The following is a 26,660-nucleotide window of genomic DNA, read 5'->3' as shown; positions in this document are numbered from 1 at the left end:
GTACTCTTAAACCTCTGAAAAACATCAGGCAAGCTTTGATGGCCTGCCTGGGAAGTCTTTCTCACCACTAGGCAGTTTAGTCCACCAGACATAGGCTGGATAATCACCCAGGGAGAAAAGTTGATGGGAGGCAAATCAGAATACAGTCACATTTTTTTACAAGTTGTAAACAACACATTTTTGTAACTGAAGAAATAAACATAGCTCACTTCTAAGAAAGCAAACATTTGTAGGAAAGTCATTAGATGACATCTGCTCTCTAATGGAAAATATAAGGAAAACAGTGTGATTCAGGCCAAACCAAGGGAAACACCAATTAGTATTATTTAGACTACGGCACTATCATGCTTCCTTGTACAATAAACAAACACTGAATCTCTTTACACTTTAACACCAATGTTCTCCCATGAGACACCAACTTAGTTCCTCTTCCAATATACTAGTCAGCAATCTACTCAGCCATTTGTGCCAACAGCAAGGACGAGTGATACTGGTAGGCTCTTCTGGCAGACCTAACACATCTCAGAGAAAAAGGATAAAAAGAGATGGAATAGAAGAATGGGATGGTGAAAGAGTCACAAAAGACAGAGAAAGAGCAAAGGTAAATGCGTCTAAGGTAGTGACAAGTAGAGTTCCCTACCTGCTACTTTCTGGCCTGGACACCACAGGTTTTCCAGAACAAGACATCTGGTGAGCTATAGGTGTCTGCTATTAGTTCTGACCCTCTCTTTTTCTATGAACCTTGGGCAGGTCTGTCTCGAGCTCCATGATCTCTGATGTTCTCTTTATCCCATCCCTGAGTCTCTAAATCAACTGGCCAACCATAAATTATGCCAGAGAGAATACAGAGAAGCCTGCTACATACAGTCAAGAGCCCTCTCCCAGGGTCACAGAGTCAAGATGCCAGCATTCAGGCAACTAAGATACCCAAGCGTCTCTAGCCAGAAACTGTCCAAAACAACTGAAGAAAAACAGAATGAGAATATCAAAAATAGTTTTGAAACTGGAAACAATGCCAACTATATGACACGAATTTTAAGGCATTTTTTGCTAGATCAAGTACAGGTAGGATCAAATAAAAAAAGAAGTCACTAATGACAGATTTTTAAATGTCCATTCTTAGGAAAAGAGGAGCAGTGTTATGGGGAGTAAATAAATAAAATTCAAGAAGTATCCTTGACATGGAGGGTTAGCAGCTGAAGACCACAACAGGGCACAGGGGAAACAGGAACACCTTCACTTGAGGTCTGTCTCTTACCATGCACCGACAGCAGTCAGGGAAGCTGGGAAAGCAAGTGGGCCACACCCAATGTGAGTCTGTAGACAGGGCTATCCACGACCCCAGCTTCCAGAGCCAGCCCTTTCAGAGTGCTATTCAAAGTATTTAATGCACAGGCACTAACCAATCAGACAAATGTCAGCCAGAACTATTAATATGTCTAGGCTCATAAATATTTGCCAACATTAATCTCAAATCCATTCTTGATCATCTTAAAGATGAATTTCTAGGGCACAAAAGCAAACAGTAGGAGACCTATGGTAGCCATTAGTGCTGCTCACTAAATAATTTCAGTTCTCCTCCTGGTCCATGATAGAAGTGTACGACCCCACCCCTTTGAAGTTGAGTATGTCCACATGACTTACTTTAATAAAATATAAATGACATGTGTCACCTCTATTCAGAAGCCTTTAAGATCAAGCACCCAATTTGTCACATTTTCTATTTTCATCTGACATGGAAATCTGCAACATTTCAGATGGCAAAAGCACTGAGAAGAAATGTGATAGATATGTAAATGAACAAGAAAAAATCCTTTCTGTATTATGTCACTAAAATATTTTGATTATTTGTTACTGAAGCATGATCTAGCCTATTCTAGCTGATATCAGATCCAAGGAAAAGTGTGCCTCCCAAGTCTGAGGAATACTGCAAATAGTCGTAGGGCTATTGCAAATGCTTATTCAAGAACATGTAAACAGGAATAAAACCAACTTGAAAACTACGAGAATCTGTAGCATTAAAATAATAATAACATAACCTGTAAGAGAACATTTTTTTAAATTTTATTCTAGAAAATAAACTAAATTTTGGATAACATTTGCTTTGAACTCTTAAGGAAATTAAAGAAAACATGACCTTTGAAAAATAAGACATGAACAATATAATGAACAATATCTTATTGATAAAATAATAATTTGAAATTTAAAAAAGAGCTGGTATAAAAAATAATGAAAGGAAATAATGTCTTAAAGCACCAGAAAAAGTAAAGAGCAGAAATTACATTACAGAAAATTAAGAGTCAGTTAAGTAGCAGATCAGTGTGAGACTTAGGGATAAAAAGGAAAACACAAAAATTACAAAAGATGATAAAGAGTACAATATCTACATATGGAAAATTGATGTTGTTAAAGAAGAGAACAGAAAAACTAAAAGAGAAGAAAAGATATTTAAAGACATACTAGAAGAAAACATTCCTAAGTCAAAAAAAAAAAAAAACACACACATACAACTAAAGTGTGCCAATCAAAAATCAGAACCTGGTCATATCTTAGTAAAAGTATCGAAATTCTCAAAGATTATAAAAAAGAATCTTGGAATACGAGCAAAATTGTGTACACTCATGTCCCCCTTGCCCATCACCCAAATACAACTAAACACCCTGGACATAATCACACAAACAATCATAAGAAGAGTCTCTGAAAAGTAAAAAGAAGAGAAAAGACTGGCTAGGAACCTTAGAACTTAAGGAACAATATAATGGTGGGTTCACTGGGTTTTCCTTTCACATTCCATATGTTCTGGACTGTGTGCTAGGGAACACTGCAACTCATAAATGCCTACAAGCAGAGACAAAAAGGAAAGAAAACCCTGCTCTCTCCAGTCAAAGGACTAAGAGACAGCCCAGCACAACAAACATCTTTTTGACAATAACCCCCTTATATCAAACACCATGGATGCCTTCCCCAACTCCTGCCCAGCAAAGAGTGAAAAGTCTGAATTTCCACACCCTAATAAGTGGTAGTAGACACTCTGGGACACGCTACCCTCCCACCAACGGTGGCGTGGTGTCAGCAAAGACCAAGTTGGGATTTTGGACTCCCACCTTAATCCTGGTAATAATAGGTAACACAGAGTAACACTCCCCTCACCCACTGCTGGACAATATCTGCTGAGATGAAGTGAGAAGCCTGGACTTCCACCCTTACCCAGCAGTGGCAGATGGTGCTCCTCTCCCTCACAAATAGAGTGGCGGCTGGGGAGGCGCAACTTGGAGAGGAGGGAGCTGGAGAAAGGAAATCCTTAAAACTGCACATAAACCTCTAGGCAGACCCCTAACCAACTCACACATGAGACTGACCAGAATGAACAATGCGAAAGGTTTGAGAACTGAACTACTGTGTGGAATGCCACTGCATTTGAATGAAGCAGCCCAGAATAGAATTGCAAGGGCAGTAAACATTAAACTCTTATAATTATGGCCTACAAAAGGAGGCAGGGACCTACACACTAAATCTAAACAAGGTCACTGTCTGCTGAAATAGAAGATAGATTTAAATTGAATCAAATAAGATCCAGAGTCTCATAATACTCGAAATGTTTAGGATATAATTTAAAAATCATTCTTTACTACGAATTAGGAAAATAATAACTTAAATGACAAAAGACAATCAACAGATACCTACACTGAAACAAACTCAGATGTTCAAAATTATCTGACAATGATTTTTTTTTTTTTTTTTTTTGAGGCGGAGTCTCGCTCTGTCGCGGGGACTGGAGTGCAGTGGCCAGATCTCAGCTCACTGCAAGCTCCGCCTCCCGGGTTTACGCCATTCTCCTGCCTCAGCCTCCCGAGTAGCTGGGACTACAGGCGCCCGCCATCTCGCCCGGCTAGTTTTTGTATTTTTAGTAGAGACGGGGTTTCACCGTGTTAGCCAGGATGGTCTCGATCTCCTGACCTCGTGATCCGCCCGTCTCGGCCTCCCAAAGTGCTGGGATTACAGGCTTGAGCCACCGCGCCCGGCCCTGACAATGATTTTAAAGCAGCCATCTTAAAAATGTTTCTATGAGCAATTATGAAAACTCTTGAAACAAACAAAAAATAGAAAATCTCATGAAAGAAATAGAAGATATTTTTTAAAACCCAAATAGAAATTACAGAACTGAAAATGCAACATCTTAACTTTAAAAAATTTTTAAAACCTCACCGGATAGAGGTTTTTAGCACAGTGAGATGACAGATCAGTATACTTCAACAAAAAATCAAGAGAAATTACCCAATCTGAACAACAGAAAGAAAATATACTGAAAATAAAATAAACAGAACATCCAAGGCCTGTGGGAGAATAACAAAGGATATAATACTTTCACCATCACAGAACAAAAAGGAGAATATATATATAATATATAAATATACATATATATATAGCCTAAAAATAATACTTGAAGAAATAATGGCTAAAATTTTCCCAATTTGGGGAAAAGTCTAAAACTAAATATTCAAGAGTCTGAATTCTAAGCAGCATAAACCCAAAGAACTACAAGAAGATATATCACTATTAAACATTTCAAATATAAGGACAAACAAAAATCTAAAAATCAGCTAGAGAGAAACAATGCATTACCTACAGGAAAAAAAACAATTTGAATAACATTAAATTTCTCATCTGCAACCACAGAGACAGAAGGCAGTAGCACAACATGTTTCAAGTGCTGAAAAAGAGACAGAACTCTTAGCCTATAATTCTATATCCAGCAAAAATATCCTTCTAGAATCAAGACATTCTCAAGTGAAGCAAAACTAAGAATTTGTCACCAGAAGGCCTACCATTAAAGAAGAGATAAAAGAAGTGTTCTGAAAAGAAAGGATAAAATAACAGAAGATGGCTTCAAAACTCTTGGAAGGAAGAAACAACAATTAATGGGTAAAAATATGGGTAAAGATAATAGAATATCCTTCTCCTTATGACTTTTTAAAATATATTTGGCAGTTGAAACAAAAATTATGTCATTTGATGTGGTGCTCAAACTATGTTGAGGACATATTAAGACAGCTATATTCAAAAGGGTAAAGAGTAAGGGGACCTAAATAGAGATAAGGTTTCTACACTAAGTGAGCTGGTAAAGTTGGTATCAGTAGACTTTAATAAGATAAAGCATGAGGGGGAGGGGGAGGGAGAGAAAGAGAGAGAGACAGACAGAGAGAGAGAGAGAGAGAGAGAGAGAGAGAGAAATTGAAAACTCCCATAGAAAAATGAACATACAAGCTTAAAAAAAAAATTCAAGTAACCCACGGGAAGACAAGAAAAGGGAAACAGCAGAACAAAAAAAAAGTGAGACTAAAGACAAAATAAGTTTAAAACTGGAAAACTGAAGTATTATTTAGTATAATTACTTTTCATGTAAATAGTCAAATTACAGCAAATACGTCAATATACCAGACAGAGATGGGCAGAATGAATTTTTTAAAAACATGACTCAACTATATGCTTTATATAAGAAATTCACTTCAGATATGATAATATAGGCAGGTTCAAAGTAAAGGATGAAAACACATATACTATGCTAATAATATATTTCATAGTAAATTTTAAAAGAAGTGGCTACGTTCATATTAGATAAAGTAAACTTCAGAGTAAAGAAAAACATCAGAGACATAGAGGAAAGTTCCACCACCAAGAAGACATAGGAATTCTAAATGTGTATGCACCAAACAACAAAGTTTCAAAATATTTCAAGCAAAAACTGATACAACTGAAAGTAAAATTATACTCAATGAAACTATACTTGAGGATTTAATCACCTTTCTCTCAGAAATTGGTTGAATAACTAGATAGAATATCAGCAAGATTATAGAAGAACTAAACAACGCCATCAACCAACAAAATCCAATTGACATCTAAAGAACACTCCACCCAACAATAGCAGAATACACATTTTTTTCAAGAGTGCCCATGGGACATTCACCAAAATAAACCATATTATTGGACACAAAACAAACTTCAATGAATTTAAAAGGATTAAAATCAGACAGAGTCTATTCTTTGACAACAATGGAATAAAACTAGAAATCAGTAACAGAAAGGTACAGGAAAATTTGCAAACACTGGGAAACTAAATAACATGTTTCTTAATAATCCATGAGTCAAAGAGAAATTCTCAAAATGTCTTAGTCCATTTGGGATGCTTTACCAAAATATCACAAACTGGGTAGCTTATAAAAAACAGAAATGTATTTCTCACAGTTCTGGAGAGTGGGAGGTCCAAGATCAAGGTGCCAGCAAGTCCAGTATCTGCTGAGGGCCTACTCTCTGGTTCATAGATGGTGTCTTCGCATTGTGTTTTCACGTGGAAGAAGGGACAAGCAAGCTCCCTTTGGCCTATTTTATAAGGGCATTGATCTCATTCAGGAGGGCTTGCCCTCATGAGTTGATCACCTCCCAAAGGCCCCACTTCCTAATACCATAACCTTGGAGGGTAGGATGTTGTTGTTGTTGTTGTTGTTGTTGTTGTCAAAACAGAGTCTTGCTGTGTCGCCCAGGCTGGAATGCAGTGGCGCGATCTCAGCTCACGGCAAGCTCCGCCTCCCAGGTTCACGCCATTCTCCTGCCTCAGGCTCCCAAGTAGCTGGGACTACAGGCGCCAGCCACCACGCCCGGGTAATTTTTTCTGTTTTTAGTAGAGACAGGGTTTCACCTTGTTAGCCAGGATGGTCTCCATCTCCTGACCTCGTGATCCGCCTGCCTCGGCCTCCCAAAGTGCTAAGATTACAGGTGTGAGCCACCGCCCCCGGCCTGGAGGGTGGGATTTTAACATATGAATTTGGAGGTGGACGGACACAAACATTGAGCACATAGCACAAACGAAAGCTTAAAAATATTGTTTAATAAGAATGAAAATGAAAGTAAAACATATCAAATTTTGTGTTATGGCAAAATCAGTTACAGAGAAAGAACGTTATAGCACTAAATGCTTGCATTAGAAAAAAAAGAAAAGATCTCAAATCAATAATCTAATCCCATCCCCAATAAAATGGAAAACAGAAGGAAAAAAAGGGACCAGAAGGAAGAAAATAATAAAGAGCAAAAATCACTGAAATAGAAAATAGAAAAACAATAGAAGAAATATATAAAACAAAAACCTAATTCTTTTTAAAGATCAACAAAACAATAAGCTGAAAAAGAAAAAAGTAAGCAATACTACAAAGAAAAAAAGAGAAAAAATGCAAACTTCAAATATCAGAAATGAAATAGATATCACTACAGATCCTGCAACCATTAAAAGGATAACAAGGAAATGCAACAAACAATTCTACATAGAAAAATTCAACAATTTGAAATAGACATATTCCTTGAAAAACAAAAGATACCAAAATTCACTCAATATAAAATCGATAACCTGAATAATACTATAACTATTAAGGAAATTGAGTTCACAGTTTAAAATCTGTCAAAAATGAAATATCCAAGTTTCACTGGAGAACTATACCAAACATGTAGAGAACACCAATCTCTTCAGAAAACAGAAGAGAAAACACTCTCCAACTCATTTTGTGAAGATAGTACTAAAACCAGACAATGATAGGACAAAAAAAAAAAAAAGAAAGAAAAGAAAATAGCATGTGAATATCTCTCATGAATTTAGATGCAAAAATTCTCAACAAAATATTAGTAAATAGAATTCAGCAATATATATAAAAAGAGTGATATGCCATGACCAAACGGAGTTTATTTCAGGGATGCAAGGCTGGTTCAATACCTGAAAATCAATGTAATACATCAAATCAACAGCTTTTAAAAAAAAAAGATAAATCACGTGATCATATAAACTAATGCAAAAAAGAGGATTTCACATAATTAAACACCTATTCATGATTTTAAAATTCTTCCATGGACCTTATCCATGGGAATGGATTAGGGAGAGAAACTTAAGCCATTAATGTAAGTTGGTCACACCATATAATATAAGTTGTGACCTTAACCTCACACTGTACGAACAAAGTAATTCAAAATGGATCATTAACTTAAATATAAAATGTGAAACTATAAAATATTTAGAAGAAAACATAGGAGAAAATCTTCAGGACTTAAGGTAGGCAAAGCATTCTTAGCCATGACACCAAAAACCATGATCTATAAGTGAAAATTTTTGATAAATAGAACTTCACCAAAATCTATAACTTTTCCCCTGCAAAAAAATAATAAAAATAAAAATGAAAACCTATAAGAGGATAAAAGAATCAAGCTACATACTGGGAGAAAATATTTACAAACCACACATTCCATATTAAAGAAGCTAAAAGTCCTCGGTATACAACAACCTTACAAACAGAAAGCAGGGAAGAAGCCATGAATTCTAAATGCTGAATACAGATGAGGACTCCACTTGCACTTCTACTGCCTGCCAACCCTAGTCTCATATTAGTTTCCCCTTAAGATAGCTTTCTTTCTTGACCTTATCAGGGATTGTTAGTCAATGGATTCATCAATTGCATCTCAGAATTATGTGCTAATCCTATGTTACAAAACAGAGCTCTGAGGTCAGTGAGTACTTCCACATGACAGCTTAAAAAAGATGCCTATGTCCTGCGTGCCATGTGTCTTTTGAAGGACAAGCTTCCCTTGGTTATTCCTAGAGTGGAAAAAAACTGTTAACATCTAGGACACTACCCCAGGGCTGGCCAATGAAGCATGTTGGTAGCCAAGGCTTACTCAATGCACTCTGTGTCCTGGGAAGGGCATCAGCATCAGAGAGGGTCAGCAGACAACATAGATAAAAAACCAGCAATGATGCCAACAAAGACTGAGACACTACCTTGGCCTGTCACACTCTAGGGACTTACCAATGCTCCACTGGGAAAAACTGAGGATAGCAATCAGTACATTATCTGTGTTGCTCTGTGTCGTACAAATACGTATGTGTGCCTGTCTATTCGTTTTATCAATTAACACCATAATAAACAGTGGCTAGTTTATTCCATGGTGTAGCTTGGTTTTCTCTCCCTCTCCCCAAAAGCTTTGTTATCTTTTAAAGTGTCTGGTTGCTAAGTGCACTGCTAAGGACTCACCAGACATCAGCAGTCATCAGCCAGGTGCATAGAAGGCACCACCTAGGTAAACAGCCCTCTCACAAACAGGGCCTGAACACAGCCCGCCAGAGCATGGCTGCCTGCCACTCCACGCATTCCTTCTCTGCTCCATGCACCAAAATGCTTTCCTGGCTCTGACAATGGAAGCTGCTAATGCATCCCAGAAAGTGTTTACAGAGCGTGCAGCCTAAGTGCTCCGCCTCTGGAGCTGTGAACAATGATGCTTGCCACATGCTGGACCTCCCAGGGACGGGAAGGAGAGTTCCAAGGTCAGTTCAAAGTAACCAGTCTACCTCCAAGATGCAAGCCCACAAAGCCTGTCCTGAGAAGTAAGGCCGTTGCTCATTACAACAAATGGGCAACTTTCCTCCAGAAGGGCAGGCATTTTCCTCCAGAAGGGCAGGCATGTCCCTCACATTCAGGCTGGCTTCTTTCCACTATGATCTACAATCTGCACACCCAGCAAATGGGCAGCTATCCCTCAGCTTCACAGAGAATACCCAAACCAGGCAGAAAGAGCCTCTTCACAGGCCCTGCCTTCACCTTAGCAAAAGATGCCAATAGTGCTTTCTCCTTTCCAAACACACTTTGAGTTCTATCTTCCAGACCCCCTGGAGTACCAGCAAGCTTTGCTTATGATTTACACCCCTGCGTCATTGACACCTTATTTTTGCATTCTAACATATATGGGTCACTCTTTTCACAAACTATAGACTCACAGAGTATTCATTTTATAACATATCTTAAAATGTCCTCCTAAATGAGCCATACCAACCCTCAGAATTCTCTACTCTGATTCCCAGGGTGGCCACTTCTGTTTGGATTTAAGGGTGACAGGGTTTAAAATGCCCAGGCTTCTATGCAGTTAACATTTTATTAGTGATCTCAAATGCGAGTGAGCATAGGTCAGCAAGACACTCTCCCAGGGTACTAATGGTACAACTTAGTAATAAAGAGAAATGCTTGTTGCACAAAGGTGTTAAATATCCCTTTATTGATAATATTGTAAAAACTAAAAAGCCACTCAGAGGCAAAATCAGCAAATGGAAAAGCAGAATTTAATCTTACCCAACAGCTAGGCCCATTATTCCTCCTAAGGAGAGAAGTATCTTTGCATACGAAAACAGCTAGGCAAGCATTTGTTGACAGAGCTCCTGAGGACACAGATCAATAGGAGACAAGAAAACAAAAGAGTTAGATTGCTCCCCACTAGAGCTAAATGGGAATATGTGTGGGAGTGGAAAAGCAGAGGGAGGTAACTAGTAAAGAAGAGTCGGGGACATCAGAACAATACTCTTCAATGCAGAGAATATAATTTATTGTCAAATAGCTGTGAAAATTCACAAAATGTCCAACTATCAAATATCTTTGGGACACACATAAAATTGAGCACCTTACTACATTTCAAAAAATGAAACGAAATAAAACCCACATTCTCTGAAGAGAGAATAAATCCGAATGTCATTGCAAAATAACTTGAAAATTTTTTGAAAAAGTATAAAATATTTGCCTTTGCTGTCCAGAAGGCTTCCAGGAAAATACAAATTATCTTTTTGTATTTTATATTGATCAAAACGGATTAAAGAATCTGGAGAAATCCCGAACACTCCAACAATTGTATAAAAAGTAAAGAGGATGTCAAAGTAGTGCTACCCCCCAAAAGTTCTGTGTCCTCTTTATTTTATTGGCAAGTTCTTTCCAACCTTCAAGGAACAGGTTATTTCTGTGCAATTTAAACAGACCCAGAAAAGGAAAAATTATGAAAAGTACCCAATGCATTTTATGAGGTTAGTAAAAATCTTGATATAAAAACCTGAAAAATATAGTACAAACCAACATCTCTTATGAATACAGATGTAGTAATTTTCAATAAAATATTTGCAAACCAAATCCAGCTGAATATTTAAAAAATATATACCATGGCCAAGTACAGTTAATGTCAGGAACACAGGGATGATTCAATATTCAGAAACCTATTAATATAATTCCTCAAGTTACTAGGTCAAAGGAGTGAAAGAATATGAATATCTAGATAGCTCTGAAGAACGCTGATAACTAAGCATGCTGTAAATTACAGTTTTATCTGCACACCATTGGCAATAGTTGGTGTAGCCCAGAAGACACCATCCCAGGAGAGCAAAGTTAAAATAGACATCAGTTGACCAGAATCAGGCAGTTGTGCTGAGTGTCTCAGTTACCAGACACCAACCTCAATACACACACAGGTAGACAGAGAATGGGGTCTATTAACCAGAGCAGTATTTTTTTACACTGTGAATACATTCCATTAGTGGGTTATAAAATGAATTGATTAGGTCTTAGCCATTTTTTCACAGAATCAATTGGAATAGAATGAAATGAAATAGAACGGAAAGGAAAAACAAATAGGATAAGTATTGTTTCCCCGAACTTTTGTTTAAGTAATATGAAAAACATACATGTGTGCGTGTGTGTATGTGTGTGCGTGTGTGTGTGGTCATAATATAAAATGCATTTCTTCCCGTTGAGTCACAGTCAAAAAATTTAAATAATACCACTGACGCAGGGGATTAAGAGGAATTATTTTCTGGATTTCTACTGCTATAGACTTCAGTCTAGAGTTAGAGTTAGGATTATGAGTGAGATAGTAAATAAAGAATCAAAGCCTCTTCCTGTAAATTATGAACATCTCTCTTTTTCTTTTTTTTTTCTTTTTTTTTTTTGGAGACAGAATATCGCACTGTCACCCAGGCTGGAGTGCAGTGGTGTGACCTCAGCTCTCTGCAACCTCCACCTCCCAGGTTCAAATAATTCTCCTGTCTCAGCCTCCTGAGTAACTGGGACTACAGGCGTGCGCCACCAAGCTTGGCTAATTTTTGTATTTTTAGTAGAGACGGGATTTCACCATGTTGGCCAGGCTGGTCTCGAACTCCTAACCTCAGGTGATCTGCCTGCCTTGGCCTCCCAAAGTGCTGGGATTACAAGCGTGAGCCACCATGCTCAGTCCCTATGTTATATAAACATCTATTTCATGAAGTAAGGCTGTGGCAGATCATGGAGACCTGATTTGTGTCAACTCCTCCCAAAGTCATCATTTCATTTATGAGGGTTGTGAGAGTGTAGTGATTAAAGCATGCTCTCTAGAACTAGGCTGCCTTAAAGAAAAGCCTGCCACAACAGTAGATTAGATTATTTTTCAAAAATACTCACTCCTGGCCAGGTGCAGTGGCTCACGCCTGTAGTATCAGCACTTTGGGAGGCCAAGGCGGGCGGATCACAAGGCGAGGAGTTCAAGACCAGCCTGGCCAATAAGGTGAAGCCCTGTCTCTACTAAAAATACAAAAATTAGCTGCGTGTGGTAGCGCACACCTGTAATCCCAGCTACTGGAGTGGCTAAAGCAGGAGAATCGCTTGAACCCAGGAGGCAGAGGTGCAGTGGGCCAAGATCGTGCCACTGCACTCCAGCCTGGGCAACAGACTGCGATTCCATCTAAAAAAAAAAAAAAGAAAACATTCATTCCTCCAACACACACAGATATAGAAAATCTCCATGGGAGGAGCACACTCCCCTGCCCTAATAACTTCAGACAAGGCTGTATAATTTGCTCTGCCCTCTGGCCTCGTAGTAGGTGAGGATGCTTCCCTATTCCCTGACTATGGCTTCAGCTGTGTGAGTTGCTTTCATCAGTGGGATGTTAGCAGAAATAACATAAGCAGAAGCTTAAAAGACTCATGTGCATTTGGGTTTTCTGTATCTCTATCATTACCAAGAAAGAAAATATGTTCTGGTTAGTCTCTTGGTCCAAGGAGGATGGGAAACACACAGAGCAGAGCCCCATTAAGAAGAAAATACCCATCAGAACAGAATGTTCACAGGATCGATGCACACAAATTTTTAAAAATAGCAAGAAACAGAACCAAAATGTAGTCAAAGAATATGTATTACTAAATAAATTACTCAAAAAAAGTCAAAAACACATTATGAACAACTCGGTCCCCCTTCTTAAAAGCTCAGGTAGAAATATGAGTTTAAAGGAAACATTTCAAGACAACAGAAAAAGTGAGCTTAGGAAAAGAATGGCAAAAATAAAAATGAAAACATTACATATTTGATGACCCCATTTGTTAAAGTTCCTGAAACACAAACATACACACACACACAGATTTAAAAAAAAATTTGTATAAAAATTGTTTATATCATGTCCTGATACGACACTTCAGAATAAGGAAGAAATCATGTAGGTATAGTGTCAGACAAAATGAGAAAAAAACAGAGAAAATATCAAATTGACCATGGACTTCTCTTCAGTAATACTCAATGCCAAAAAAACAGAATCAATATTTACAAAGACCTGAAGAAAAAGAGTGAGAAAAGTTTTCCTTGGATTGCTGAATATTTTCTGTTCTCTTTTTCAAAAATATTAACTATGCATATGTTGGGTCTCCTTTGTCATCATTTTTCTATCACCATTTGTATATTTTTGTTTTTTATATTTCATCTTGTTGGGTGCATGTTTTGTCTAGCATGTTCCCAATTGCTTATTCCATGGCTCTTATTTTTGTTGTTTCTAGTGGCGTCAGCTGTTTGCTGAAGAACAGCATAAAGAGGACATGGTGTATGAGACAGAGAATGAATAGAGTAGTCCCTAACTTCCAGTATGCTTTGGTGTTTGGTTAATCCTATCACTAAATATGTTATTTTCTTTTCTTGGGAGTCCCATCTTCTCTTCATTTTCAGCATTCAAAAGTCATCAGGGATCTCAAGAGAGCCCCTAACCTATACGCTCTTTGTTACGGAAAGGGTTGCTCTTCCACCCCACTGACCTCTTCATCCCATTTCACCTCCACCAATCTCCCTCTGTAGGAGGCTGTGTTGTACACATGGACAATAAAATTTTTGGTCAATAAGGGTTCCCTGTCAATTCTATGTACCTTGTCATTTTTGGTGTCAAACTGGGCCTTTTTGGGGACAATACCTGCTTCTTTCAAGTCCCACTCAGGGCCACCAATTTCACTGTTCTTACAAAAGTTTATCACATAGGACATCCTTACAGAAATCTCTGTCCTGCTCAGAATCCAAGGAAACACATGCCAGTCTTCAGGATCTTCTTTCCCCCACATCTAGACTTCACAGTACTCAAAAAAAAAAAAAAAAAAACCTTCATAATTTGTGTTTGGAAGCTGGCACCATTTCCTTGCTTCATTAGAGATAAACTGTTCTTTTTGTTGCTGTTTGTTTTTCAAAGTTTTGAGAGAAGGAAATTTTCTTACTCCTCCAGTATGCCATATGCCATTTAAAACAACAGAACTTTTTGTTCTTGCAATGTGACCAAAAATTTAAAGACCTGGACTAGTCAAAACTATAATAATGAAGGGAGGTCTTGCCTTAATGGATACCAACACATTACAAAGGTACAATAACTTTAAAAGTATGAATCAGCATAGGAGAAGACTGAAAATTAACTGACTAAATATATTCTAAAATAAAGATTTAAATATTTAAAACGAAATATAAGACTAGGTGATAATATAGATATCCATATATTTTCTCCCAACATGCAGTTACTTCTAAGCATGACCAAAGTAGAGAGTTAAAAAATTAAGAGACTCCTAGAGTAGACTACTTAAATATTTTTAATGGCAGCATATCCAAAACATAAACAAAAATAAAATGTAAATGACAAAATGGGAAAATTATTTGCAACATAAGATAAAAAATTAATACTCTTTATATATAAGGAGTACTTACAAATTAATAAGATTCTCATGGAGAAATAGGCATACATATGAAGATGAAAATTTATTTTTCTATTTCTTTTTTTTTTTTTTTTTTTTGAGACAGTCTTGCTCTGTCACCCAGGCTGGAGTGCAATAGCACAATCAGAGCTCACTGCAGCCTCAACCTCCCAAATTCAAGTGATCCTCTGGCTTCAGCCTTTCAAGTAGCTGGCACCACAAGCACACACACCACCACGCCCAGATAATTTATCTTTATCTGTTGTAGGATCTCCCTATACTGTGCAGACTGGCCTTGAACTCTTGGGGTCAAGCAATCCTTCCACCTCAGCCTCCTAAAGTGCTGGGACTACAGGTGTGGCCATTGTGCCCAGTCCTGCTGTTCCATTTCTAATGCCTTAAGGAGACAATATACAAAAAAGCAGTAATACAAATGGCCCCCAAGTATTTTTAATAACCTCTTACTAATAAAATTTCCTTAATCTTATAGTGCCAACTATTGCAAGGTAAGCATAGACATTAATGGAATTTTCTAAAAGACAATTTGTAGTATATATTAAAGGTCTTAAAATTTCACAAACTTCTTGACCCAAAAATTATATGTCTTAACAAACACTTATTTGAATACATTTCAATGCTCAGTGTGAAGAACTGGTTAATAAAGCATGACCCATCCAAATGATGTAACAGCAGGAATACATTTAATATTACTATAGGAAAATATTTAATGATATGTAAAAAATATTCCTCATAATGTTAAATTTTTTAAATAGTTATCAAACTAGAGTATAGCCACTATTTAAAAGATACATATTTGTTAATATTCTAAGAAGAATATCGGAAATCTATACAACAAAATCCTAACAATTCGTAGAATTAAAGGTGATGCTTATTTTCATCGTTGTCCCTTCTTGTGTTTTCTATATTTTTATAATGAATATGTGCTGTTTTTAAATTAAAAAATCACAAAGGTAATTTCAAAAGAGAATAAAGAGAATTTAGGGCCCCTTAAAACTGTAAATATTCTTTTATTAGTAAAATAGTTACTCTTTGTTTTTAAATTATTTTCAAAATAAAATGTCGTTTTATTTGTAAATGAAGGCTTGGAGAATAAAAGTATTTCTGAGTATTTGACCACAATAATTTATAGCATACGTTGGCCGGAGCTGTTCAGTGCTGACAAATTCCAGAAAGTAATTGCATGAAATACTTGGAGAGGAAACTGCTTTATGCTTCCATGCTATTTATGGAAATTAGCATCTTTGTAAAAATAAACTGAAAGCAATCACAATCATAAACCTTGAAATGTGGTTTCCATAAGATGTTAGCTTTGGTGCTTTAAGATCCATTAGGAATGCAATGGAGGAACACTGCCTACATTTTTTCTGTTATGAAACAATTACATGTAATTGGTTTTTTCCTCTTCTATCTTCAATCTCTCCCTTTCTCCTGGCTGCTTTCTTTTTAGGGTATGAATATACTGAATACACTCTGCTAAGGAAAACCTCTCTAATGACCCTGTTTCTCTCTCAAAGAGTAGTATATACTTCCTTTATTCAGTGCCTCACCTTCCCCCAAAGGTGAGACTCCAGGTAGTCCCCCAAACTACTCCTTCAAATGTAACCAATTATTTCCCAAGATCAGGGTGAATTTCCACCTTCATGTGTCCCTAACACCTGTTTGGAACCTGAAGAAATTTTGATTCCTCCCTCTCTCTCTCAATCCCACTTACCAAGTTCCAAGTTCCACTTCTTCAGGTTCTAACATCATCCCCACGTTCATATCCTCTTGTCTACAACTAACTCTCCACCCAGTTTGCTCTTGAAAACTGGGTTTAAGGTCTCATCATTGCCTGCCTGGAAGAGGGCTCCCAATTATGTTTTGCAGAAGTGTGTCCCCAGTGGTCCAATGGTGTCACAATGGTGCCTCCACCACTTCCTGATCAGCAACCACAGAACTCCATGTTATTAACTGAGTAAAGTCCTTTACATGTTCTTCAAGGTCGTCCCCAGGGTAGCCACAAACTGCCTGGGCTTAAGCGACCCTCCCACCTCAGCTTCCCAAGTAGCTGGGACTACAAGCACAGCTATCATACCCAGCTAATTTTTTAAATTTTTGGTAGGGATGAGGTCTTGTTATGTTTTCCAACCTGATCTCAAGCTTCTGGCCTCAACTAATCCTCCTGCCTTGGTCTCCCAAGGTGCTCAGATCACAGGCATGAGCCACTGTGCCCAGACACAGACTATCTTTGTTCATCCTTATACTCCATGCTGCCATGTCCCCACTCTTCAAACACACAGCATCAATGGAAACTGAAAGGAGGAAACATTTAAAAGACATTTCTGAGATGGGACAAATGGGAGTTAGTGGCTGAATGGCCACTACAGGGCAGGTACAATAAAGAAGAAGGCATCTACAGTGATGCCAGGATCTGGCGCAAATGGCTGGGTGATGGAGAATCTAGGCACAGCAAGAGAGTGCAGTGAGAGGTAAGGAGTTTGGTTTGAGAAGCATTTGTGCTTGACACCACCAAGGAACATTCTGGTGCATGGTAGTTCATGGATATATTGGTCTGCGGCTCATTGAAGAGGCAAACAGAAGCCTCTCTGAGGTGCTCAGCCTCTTCCATTTTGAAGGGACCCTTGAGTTTAAAAACAGAGAGAAAGAAAGAAAGAAGAAAAGCCAAAACAGAGTTATCGACATTGTGTTTATTTTTAATGTTTACATTTAACACTTAATGTAAAATAATGGATAACTTTTTATCTTTTCGGTATATATAATGCTATTTGAAGAAAACCTCAAAAGTTTACATTTGAGAGACTGTATCATCATGAGACCTGGGTCTCCACGTGATAACCCCCAGGCAGGAGCCTCTGGAGAGATGGAGGCTGCCTGGGAGAACATGTGGAGGGAGAGAAGGTAGGGCAAAGGCAGAGCTCTGGAATCGAAAAGCTTTTTTAAAAGCTACAGAGGAACCAAAGAAAGAGAGTGAGATGGAAAGGTCAGAGGTAGAAGGCGAAAAAGGAGTGCAGGGATCGCAGGCAACACACAAGGAGAGGGCTCCCATTCATTCTCCCACAGGATTCTCACTGGATCTAGCCAATGACTCTGTCTTGCAGATTTTCAGGCTTTGGGGCAACGTTGTAATGAAATTCAGTCTGCATCCAGGATGACCCAAGATCTTCCTGCTCAGACTCCATCACCAGTGTCAACACAGACTGGAGGATTGATCCAAAATCACTTGGGGGACAAGGTCACGGGAAGTACATTTATGACATTAAACCTGGAGTGCTGGAAAAGCTCTATGCAGAACTGAAACAGGGAGAAAGGAGGAAGGCCACAATGTGTATCAAGTGTGTAGCAAAGCACAGTACAATAAGAAAGGATTATTCTAAAGAAATACTCAAACACGTGAGCAAAGATGTGAGCATAAGATGTTCATTTCAGGTGTCTGATGGTAAACACAAGTGAACAAACCATCCAGGAAGCAACCCAAATGTTCAATAAAGAAATAATGGGTTTAAATAACACATAATGCCACTTATGCTGTTATGGCATATCCATAAGTACAATGGAACACAGCCATTAGAAATAAAAATGAAGAAAACGAGAAACACTCACAGACACTGGGGGCGGCTGCAAGAAGAGAATGTCCGTCCACTCCGCAGATGGACATCTGCTTAGACTGTGGGCCTGCTGATCTCTCCCTAGGCCTATCAGAGCAAGGCAAGGAGAACTGAAGGGAGTTGGCAGGACAGAGAGAGGAGGCAGCATTGAAGCATTCCATCTTCCCACTGTCTGGCACAGTAAGATGCAGTACTCCCTATGGGTCAGCTAGACTACACCAAAGGGAGCTGGGTTTGAGCTCTCCAGCCAACACTTCATCCAATAAGGCTGCCTGCTAGGTGAGAAGACCCCGGCAGCAAGTGGCAAGCTGAAGCTGGACTGCCTGCTGCAGGAAGTGTCCTGTGGAGCCCTCCAAAGAACTCACATCTGCTACCCAGAGGGCAGAGGGTTGAGAAAGAGCTGGAGTGGCAGTGACAACTACCAGAGAGAGGAATGCAGTTAAGTAAAGAGCTGATTGCCCTTGTTCTCTTCCCCTCTCCTTGTTTCCTACCCTTGGAAAGCTGGATCCAGAAGAAATAAAAGGAAGAAGCATCTCAGAACCAGTCCCCACCACACCCTTACCATTCCATGGTAGGGGGAAAAAAGCCCTGTGCAACTTCGGGTTCCTGAAGCCCTGTGTCAAACCCAGACTACAGGAAAGGGAGACGAGATTTAAATCAAGTTGAGAATCAAAACTTTAAATGAACTGAACTTTTAATAATCAAAATTGAATCTTCCTAAGATTCCATTAAGGGATGGGAAAAGGCGATTTCACAAGGCATGACTGGACCAGTGATTGGCTCCATATTTATACCTTATTGAAATGAGACTTCTCAATAAATCTGTGTCTTTCATAGGCCCCAACTCTCCCAGATCACCCAACATGGAGCAACACTCAGACACAAGGTTATGACTTCTCGAGGGGCCAAACCCAGCCAAATCTAGGCTGATCTAAAAGGAATTATGTGCCATGTCAGAGTCAGGGCTACCTTGAGTTGATTTACCCACAAAGGAAGTTCCCTGAACCCTGACCCAGGACTGTCTTCCTTAGGATTCCATCCTCACGACTGACGTGATCAAGGGTGATAGCAATAGCAGGGTCAATTGGGGGAACTTGGATGGTGAAATTGCTATGGAGTGTGAGATTGTTGTATAAGGTGAATAAGAGGCCTGGGCTAAGCCACCAACACTCAAATGGCACTTTTTTTGTCCTCATGTCAATTCTGTGACTTTGTCAGCCTCTCTCAGCACCTATGAGTGCACCTGGGTTACTGGAGGTGGAGAAGGGATGCCTGTGTTGGCGGCAACAAGCAGGGCAAGATTCAAAGGCCACCCTTGACATCCTGTATTAGTTTCCTCTGGATGCTGTAACAAATTACCACAATTTTAGGTCTTAAAACAACACAAGTTTATTCTTTTACAGTTCTAAAGGCCAGAAATCTGAAATGCGTTTTTACAGGACTAAAATCAAGGTGTCACTATAGCTAGCTACATCTGAAGACTTGAGCAGAAAATCCATTCCTTATCTCTTCCAACTTCTAGAGGTTGCTGGGATGCGTTAGCTCCTGGCGACATTCTCCCAGCCTCTGGCTTCCATGGTAGTATCTTCTACTTCCTCTGCCTCTTACCCTCCTGTGGCTCTCTTATAAGGACTGTTGTGATTGCATAATACAGGATAGTCTCCCCAATTCAATATTCTTAATCACATCTGCCAAGTCCTTTTTGACATGTCAGGGAACATTTATGAGTTCCAGGGATTAGGACATGGACATATCTGGGGGGCATTAGGCAACCTGCCACACATCCCAAGGACATCCACACTCTCAGCCTGGCAGCTCCACCAAATATCATGATGAAGGCAACAGGAGTTCAAAGGGCACCTACCCGAGGCCACCTGGCCTTCCATTCCCACCCTACCTCAAAGCCCTCTGCAAGATCAGCCTTCTACACTAGCCTCCAGCCTCAGGATCAGGAAAAAAAAACAGTTAAATAATTCTGTCTTATACTTATTCACCAACAAGACCCAGGGGAGCCAACTCAAATATTGCTTATTTTACAAGTTGTGTTTTGAAATTTTCAAAATCCTCCCTCCAGAGGAGGTCACCACAGACTTATAAGACCTTCCAGGACTTCATCCAAATGTCTCCTGTCTTTCAAAACTGTGACCTCAAGGGATCTGTTCCAGTAGATATCTATGAACTTGGCAGTGGAGATGGTCAAAGATCGAGTCATTCTTCTGAAAAGGCTATTCCATCCAGAGTCACAGGAAATGGGAGAGGACAGAATTTGCCAGAGAATCTAAACAGTACAGCACCTCCCCAGGGGAAAACATGGTGGAGGGCCATTCAGATATACATGAAGCCATCTTGACATGGTTGTTTAAAGAGATAATCGCAAGCCACATGACCAATGTTAAAACAGTTTCTAAAGGCACTTGGCCAGAGAGCTAGGAAGCCGTCCTATGACAATTAAATTAGTGAACAGGTAAGGTTGTTTATTCTTCTCCTGGGCAAGAGAAAAAAAAAAGGGAGGGGGCAAGTTGTAATTCAGGGCACAGTCAACACAGGACTCATCTTCAAGGTGTTCAGGATAAAGTTTGGAAAGCTCTCAAATACTCCAGGCTGGATAAAGTTTGAAAAGCTTTCAAATACTCCAACCTGGAAGAGAGAATAGGAACAGCAGCTGCTGTCTTCTCTGGGAAAATCAGGTTTGTAAGGAGAAGCCTGGAGGAACAGGAAGCTTCCAGGGCCTGTGAGACAGGAAAAAGGGAGGCCGCTCCAGCTGTCTGGATGAGGGGAACAGTGAGCTCCTCCAGGAATGGTCAAGAACGAGTTACAAAAACAAGGAACTGCCAGCCTCATACCTTGCTCTACAATCTATCACACTTATTTGTGGGCAGTGAATATAAGAGTTTACATTTTCGCTGATTCAATAAAGAAAATATATTTGTGGCCGGGCGCAGTGGCTCACATCTGTAATCCCAGCACTTTGGGAGGCTGAGGTGGGCGGATCACTTGAGGTCAGGAGTTCGAGACCAGCCTGACCAACGTTGCAAAACCTCATCTCTACTAATAATACAAAAATTAGCTGGATGTGGTAGTGGGCGCCTGTAGTCCCAGCTACTCAGAGGCTGAGGCACGAGAATTGCTTGAACCCAAGAGGCAGAGGTTGCAGTGAGCCGAGATTATGCTACTGCATTCTAGCCTGATCAACAGCGTGAAACCATGTCTCAAAAAAAAAAAAGAAAAGAAGCTCTATTTGTTATTAATTAGTTGGCACATCCTTTGCTCCTCACAGCTCAGCCTCACGCATCTAGTAGTTTTCTAACAACCACCTAGTGGCAGCACATGCGAAGCAAGCGTAGATGCTAGGGAACACCTTATGCCCCACCCAAACACCAAAATCACAAGATACTTCAGAGCGGCGGCTTTAAGTCAAACTCAGGCTGACTCTACGAAAAAAACAGAGCGTCCAACCCATGGACAGGGACCCAGGGCTGACCTACCACCCTTCATTAGAACCTTCTCTCAGGGCCTGTGGTGAGACAGACCTGGCCACGCCCACCCACACTCCCGGAAGATCAGGCCCTCCACAGCTGATACCTCTTGAGTGCCCCCTACAGGCTCTACACCAGAAAATACAGGCACTGCGCTTGCTTCAAGCTTCTAATGCTGACAAGCAGCAGCAACAGTAGAATGCTGACATTTATTGTACACTTACTACGTGCCAGACGCTGTTTGGTTTGATTTTTCAGTTTTTTCCACTTCACAATTGATTAACTCTTCCAAACAATTCTGAGGTCTATACTAATATTACACTAGTTCATTATACCGCTTCATTACTGTTGCGTGTCAACAGTAATGAAGCGGTAGAGCTGGGATCCGAACAGTGGGTGGCGTGAATGAAGACCGCTGGTCTGAAATCTCCTTTTATGACCTTCTATGCACACTGCCTTGATACATGGAAACAGCACTGCCACAGGCACACAGATATGGAAAAATCCAAAAGAGGTCAGTGAGTGATTCAAGCTGGGCAAACACTGCCCTTGGTCAAAGGTCAACAGACTGCCTCAAAGCATATTTAAATTTTATAAGGTGAAAGAAGGCAAAATGAAACACTGTGCCTTGAAGCCTCAGCCCCATTTGACCAGGAACAAATCTCTGAAGCTCTCAAAGCCTGTTTCAGATCTGCTGATGAGACAGAAACGTAAGTCTCCACCCTTTTACCTCAACAGTCATCTCACTGGCCAGGGAACCCTAATATCATCCTGAAAAGACTTAATTTTTGTTCTAACAAAAGATCTCTATTAATATGATTATAGGTTAGCATTGATAAAATGGGATAATGGGGAGAAGATGTACCTTGCTGACCAGTTCTTTGTGCATCACAGAATTCACAGGGCATTGGAGTCGAAAGAGGCCTTAGAGGCACTAAGTCCAAGAAAGTGAAACAAGAGGCAGAGAAGTTTGATTAATTTATCCCAGGGTATGTATCTTCACTCATGGATGCATGTTTATTTAACAGACATTTAAGCCCTTAAGTGACAAGTCCTTTCCTAGACCCTGAGGATACACAGGCCACCAAGCCATGTATTTGAGAAGTTATGTCTGCAGGGAGGGATTGCCTTGTTCTGATTCATAAGACACTGTATGGAGCTAGCAGCAGCCCTTGGGACACAATACTAAGATGTGCCCTGCCTTTAGATCTGGGGCTGCAAACTGCTTGGCTGAATCCAGGGTGCAAACACATTTATCCGCCTTTCAATGCTTTAAAAACTGGGAAATTTTGTGAGAAATCTAGGTGATCCAGCTAGCTTGAAAAATAAGATCTGGCAATCCTGGGCTTGTGTCTCCACTTAGCAATGATCAGATGGAACTGAGTAGAGGCTGCTCTTAATAGATGGAGCATGTGTTCTGCATTTTGCCACTGTCGCCATTACTCCCTATGTCTCTTAGGCAATGCTAGCCTCGCTCCTTTGTTTGAGTCTGTCCTATAGGCAAATAAGGATGAAATTCATGAGCCGGGTCCTCTCAAGTTGGTTGGAAAAGACAGCAGAAGTCTAAAGAGAGGACTGTGGGATAAAACAGTGGGATATGTGATGATAGATGTAAACTCAGAATATTTAGCAGCTTAGCTAGGGCCAGAACCTGGCTCGGCCCATTCATTGTTTCCTGGTCTCCAGCAATCCAGCCTCTACTGGGCACATGCAGACAGCCATTCTAGTCTGAAATGACAGGGTCCATCACAGCCCCAGGTCATCACTAGTGTACAGTATCCACAGTGCTATTAAGGCCCTACTCAGGATTCAGAGAGGACCCAAGGGATCTAGATAATCCTTACAGCTAAGCCAACCAGAAATACCATTGGCTGGAGACAGGAAAGAAAGTTTAGTTCTCTGGTGTAGGATTAACACTAATCATGCCACATCTCAGGTGGTCTACAATAATGCTGCTGAGGAAACAGAGGGATGTCCAGCATTTCCCTCCCCTCCCTATGACCTTACCTCCTGCAGGGCAGAGTGCATGAAGACCATCCCTACCAGCAGCCACCAGGGGCTCGTCCAGGAAGCCATGGGGTCTGGTCTCCTCTGGGTCTCAGTTGTAGCCTACAAAAGAGGAAAGAGTTCATTACCAACCAGCCCTGGCCCCCACGGCAGTAACCATGACTTAAGAGACCCATTAGATGGAAGGACCCTGAAGCCCAGATACTGTTTTGGAAAGGTTTGTGTTGGCCCAGGTTGGGGCTGCCTACTACAGGGTGCAGGATAACTGGGCTCCCTTTAGAAGGTCCACATCAAAGTCAGGCGAGGGCTGTACCTGTCTCCAGTGGGCAACTCATACCTCCAGCTCTTCAGAAGCTGAGATATCCCTGCCCCAGCCACCTCCCAGCCCATCTGTCAGCAGCAGGGTGTGGCTATTGGCATTTGACTCAGGAAGCCAGCACAGTGCCAAGGTTTAGGCCAGCTTCTGCTGCTTGCGGCAAAAATGAGACTAAGACAACAAAGCCGCCCAGAGAGGGAAAGGACCTGCCTAAGGTCACACAGCAAGATAGTGACATTTTAGGACTGAAACGCAGACTCTGATAGTTCAAGGCTTTCCTCGCTAGATGACACGTGCGCCCTCAAGGTCCCGCACCCACAACCACAGAGACCCACAACCACAGAGACACCTGAGAGCTAAGTTCAGGGAGATTTGGAGGACATAGCCCCCAAGCCAGCCTAACACAATCTCCTAAAAGTAAGTGAGGGCGAGCTAGCAGAGGTCAGCTGAAACCAGGAGGGAAGCGGGGACTCTTTCCCTTACTTTTCCTGTCAATTTACAGGGAAATCAGTATGAGTCGAGACTGGAAAAGCCGAAGTCACACTCGACTCGCTTCGCCTCGGGGGCGCCTTGGCGGAGCTGGTGTCCGGGGGCGGGTCGGTGGCTTCTCTCCATCTGGAGAAAGCATTAAGGGCCTGGCCTAATGCGATCCGCAAATGTGCTGCTGTTTCCGACCTGAGGCGGCGACTCCCGGCTGGAGGGAGGCGGCCAGCGCGGGGCCCTGGGACTTTGCGCCCCCCTCGCCCGCTCGCACCAGCCTTCCTAGCGCACACTCCTCCGACTACCCGCTGCCTCAAAGTCGCTCCTCCAGCGCCTCAGCCGCGTCCCGGTCACCCCCACGCCCACTTTCCACGATCGCGCATCGCCTCAACCCTTGGCGTTCTGGGCGCTCGCTCCCCAGTTGCCAGTCGGCCGGACCTTCGGACACGCGAGGTTTCTGCTTACTAACTCCCAATCCTGAAAAACTCCAACCCTGTGGAGCTCCCCCATAATCAAGAACGCCCCTCAGCCCGCGAAGTGCCCCCGAAAGACTCTCCCTGAACCTTCCGGGACGCCACGGAGCGCGCCCGACCCGAGGTGCCCAGCTGTGAGGAGCATCCCAGTCCTGAGGCCCCCTGGGGCCCGCGTGGCACGCCCCGACTTTGCTTGGGGTCTCCCAACTTGCTTAGAGAGGCCACTGCTCCAAGTCTTACTCCCCCTGGGGAGTGCCTTCCCCCGACCGCTGCGGGGCCGCCCTGCGCCGAGCTCAGTGCACCCACCTTGCGCCGCAGAAGTATCTGGGACGTGCAGCCCCAGGGCCGCTGGGGCTCGGCGCGCGCGGCGGAGAAGCTGGCAGATGCCGCCAGTCAACACCTCGTGCGGAATCCGGGACCCGGACCTTCCCCGACGCCGGCCTCCAGCCCGCGGCGCCGCAGTCGCAGCCGCCGCCGCCGCGAAATTAAATGGGGCTGGGACCGGAGCTGCCCCGCCTCTCCCGCCCCCTCCGGGCGCGCAGAGCGCGGCGCTGGACCCGGCCCAGAGGCGAAGGGCGCGCGCCGCCACCTGCACCGCCCGGCAAGTGCACGGCGCGCCCAGGCGCCCGTCCCCCTGCGCGCCGGCACCGCGCCCTCGGCTTGAGCCGGAGGCGCCGGGGGCGCGAAGAGACCCAGTGTGTGGCCGGGCCTGGGCCGCTCAGAGCGCGCGGGGCCGCGGCGACGGCGAGACTCGGCTGGAACGCTCCTCCGCCCGCTTCCTGGAAGCCACTCCTCGCCCTGGGCCGGCCGCCAGGCGTTGTGCCAAGAGCCGGGATTGCCGACGCCGCCACCGCCGCCGCCGCCGGCAGGCGCGCAGGGGAAAGGCGGCCGCTGCGCCGCGAGCCAGCCTGGCCGCCCCGCCTCAGGCGGAGCCGGAGTAGGGATGCCGTCGCTCCCCTCAAAGCCCACCCCCAACCCCACCTCCCGTAGCCTCCACCCACCCCGCCCAGACCCGGGCGCCAGCTCTGCAAAGTCAGGCCCAGCAGCCACACGGAGGTTTGCCCGGAACCGCTGGCTCGTGCCTAAGAGCCTTAGGCACTCCTGGCCAGGCAGGACCAAAGTCGGAGACCAGTGGCCCTCTCCTGGCCTGCGCCTCCTCCGCCGCACAGCACAGACCCCACACAAGGGACCATGGACTGTGGAGCGCTCACCGCCCAGGGGCCTGGGACCTTTGGCAGTCAGAGACCACGAGGATCTTCAGGAGCACCTCTTAACTGAGTACCTGGCGCCCCCTTGTCTGAGCCAGGCTTGGGGAACTGAGAGCTCCACAGGTGCCAGGATCATGCAGTGTCCAGGCCCGGGATTTGGGGTTGGGGGGAAAGTGTCGCGGACCAGAGACTGGGGTGAGTTGCCTGTGTACTTCTGGAGGTGAAGAGAAGTAAGAGGAAATGGTTGTCCCTGTCCTTGTCCTAGTCCCAGCA

General features: G+C 42.4%; 1 protein-coding gene across 7 annotated transcripts in view; it reads right to left on the bottom strand.

The window, feature by feature from the left end:
• Positions 1–25,920, bottom strand: part of ADAMTSL3 (ADAMTS like 3) — a 417,185-nt gene extending 391,265 nt beyond the window's left edge. For 4 of the 7 annotated variants that reach the window (XM_033189191.1, XM_033189189.1, XM_033189190.1 and 1 more), the window contains exons 1-2: positions 25,486–25,906; positions 23,911–24,012 (exon numbers count right to left, since the gene is read on the bottom strand). In XM_033189191.1, the coding sequence (XP_033045082.1) occupies positions 23,911–23,979 (69 nt within the window). In that variant the 5' untranslated portion in view covers positions 23,980–24,012; positions 25,486–25,906. Of the gene's footprint in view, positions 1–23,910; positions 24,013–25,485 lie in introns of all 7 variants that reach the window. The other 3 variants (XM_033189192.1, XM_033189193.1, XM_033189196.1) reach the window with 2 other exon arrangements.
• Between the last annotated feature and the right edge of the window lie 740 nt (positions 25,921–26,660).

The sequence above is a fragment of the Trachypithecus francoisi genome, unplaced genomic scaffold (assembly GCF_009764315.1).
Source record: "Trachypithecus francoisi isolate TF-2019V2 unplaced genomic scaffold, Tfra_2.0 Lachesis_group3, whole genome shotgun sequence".
Lineage (NCBI taxonomy): Eukaryota > Metazoa > Chordata > Mammalia > Primates > Cercopithecidae > Trachypithecus > Trachypithecus francoisi.
This window is presented reverse-complemented; position numbering and strand designations above follow the sequence as displayed.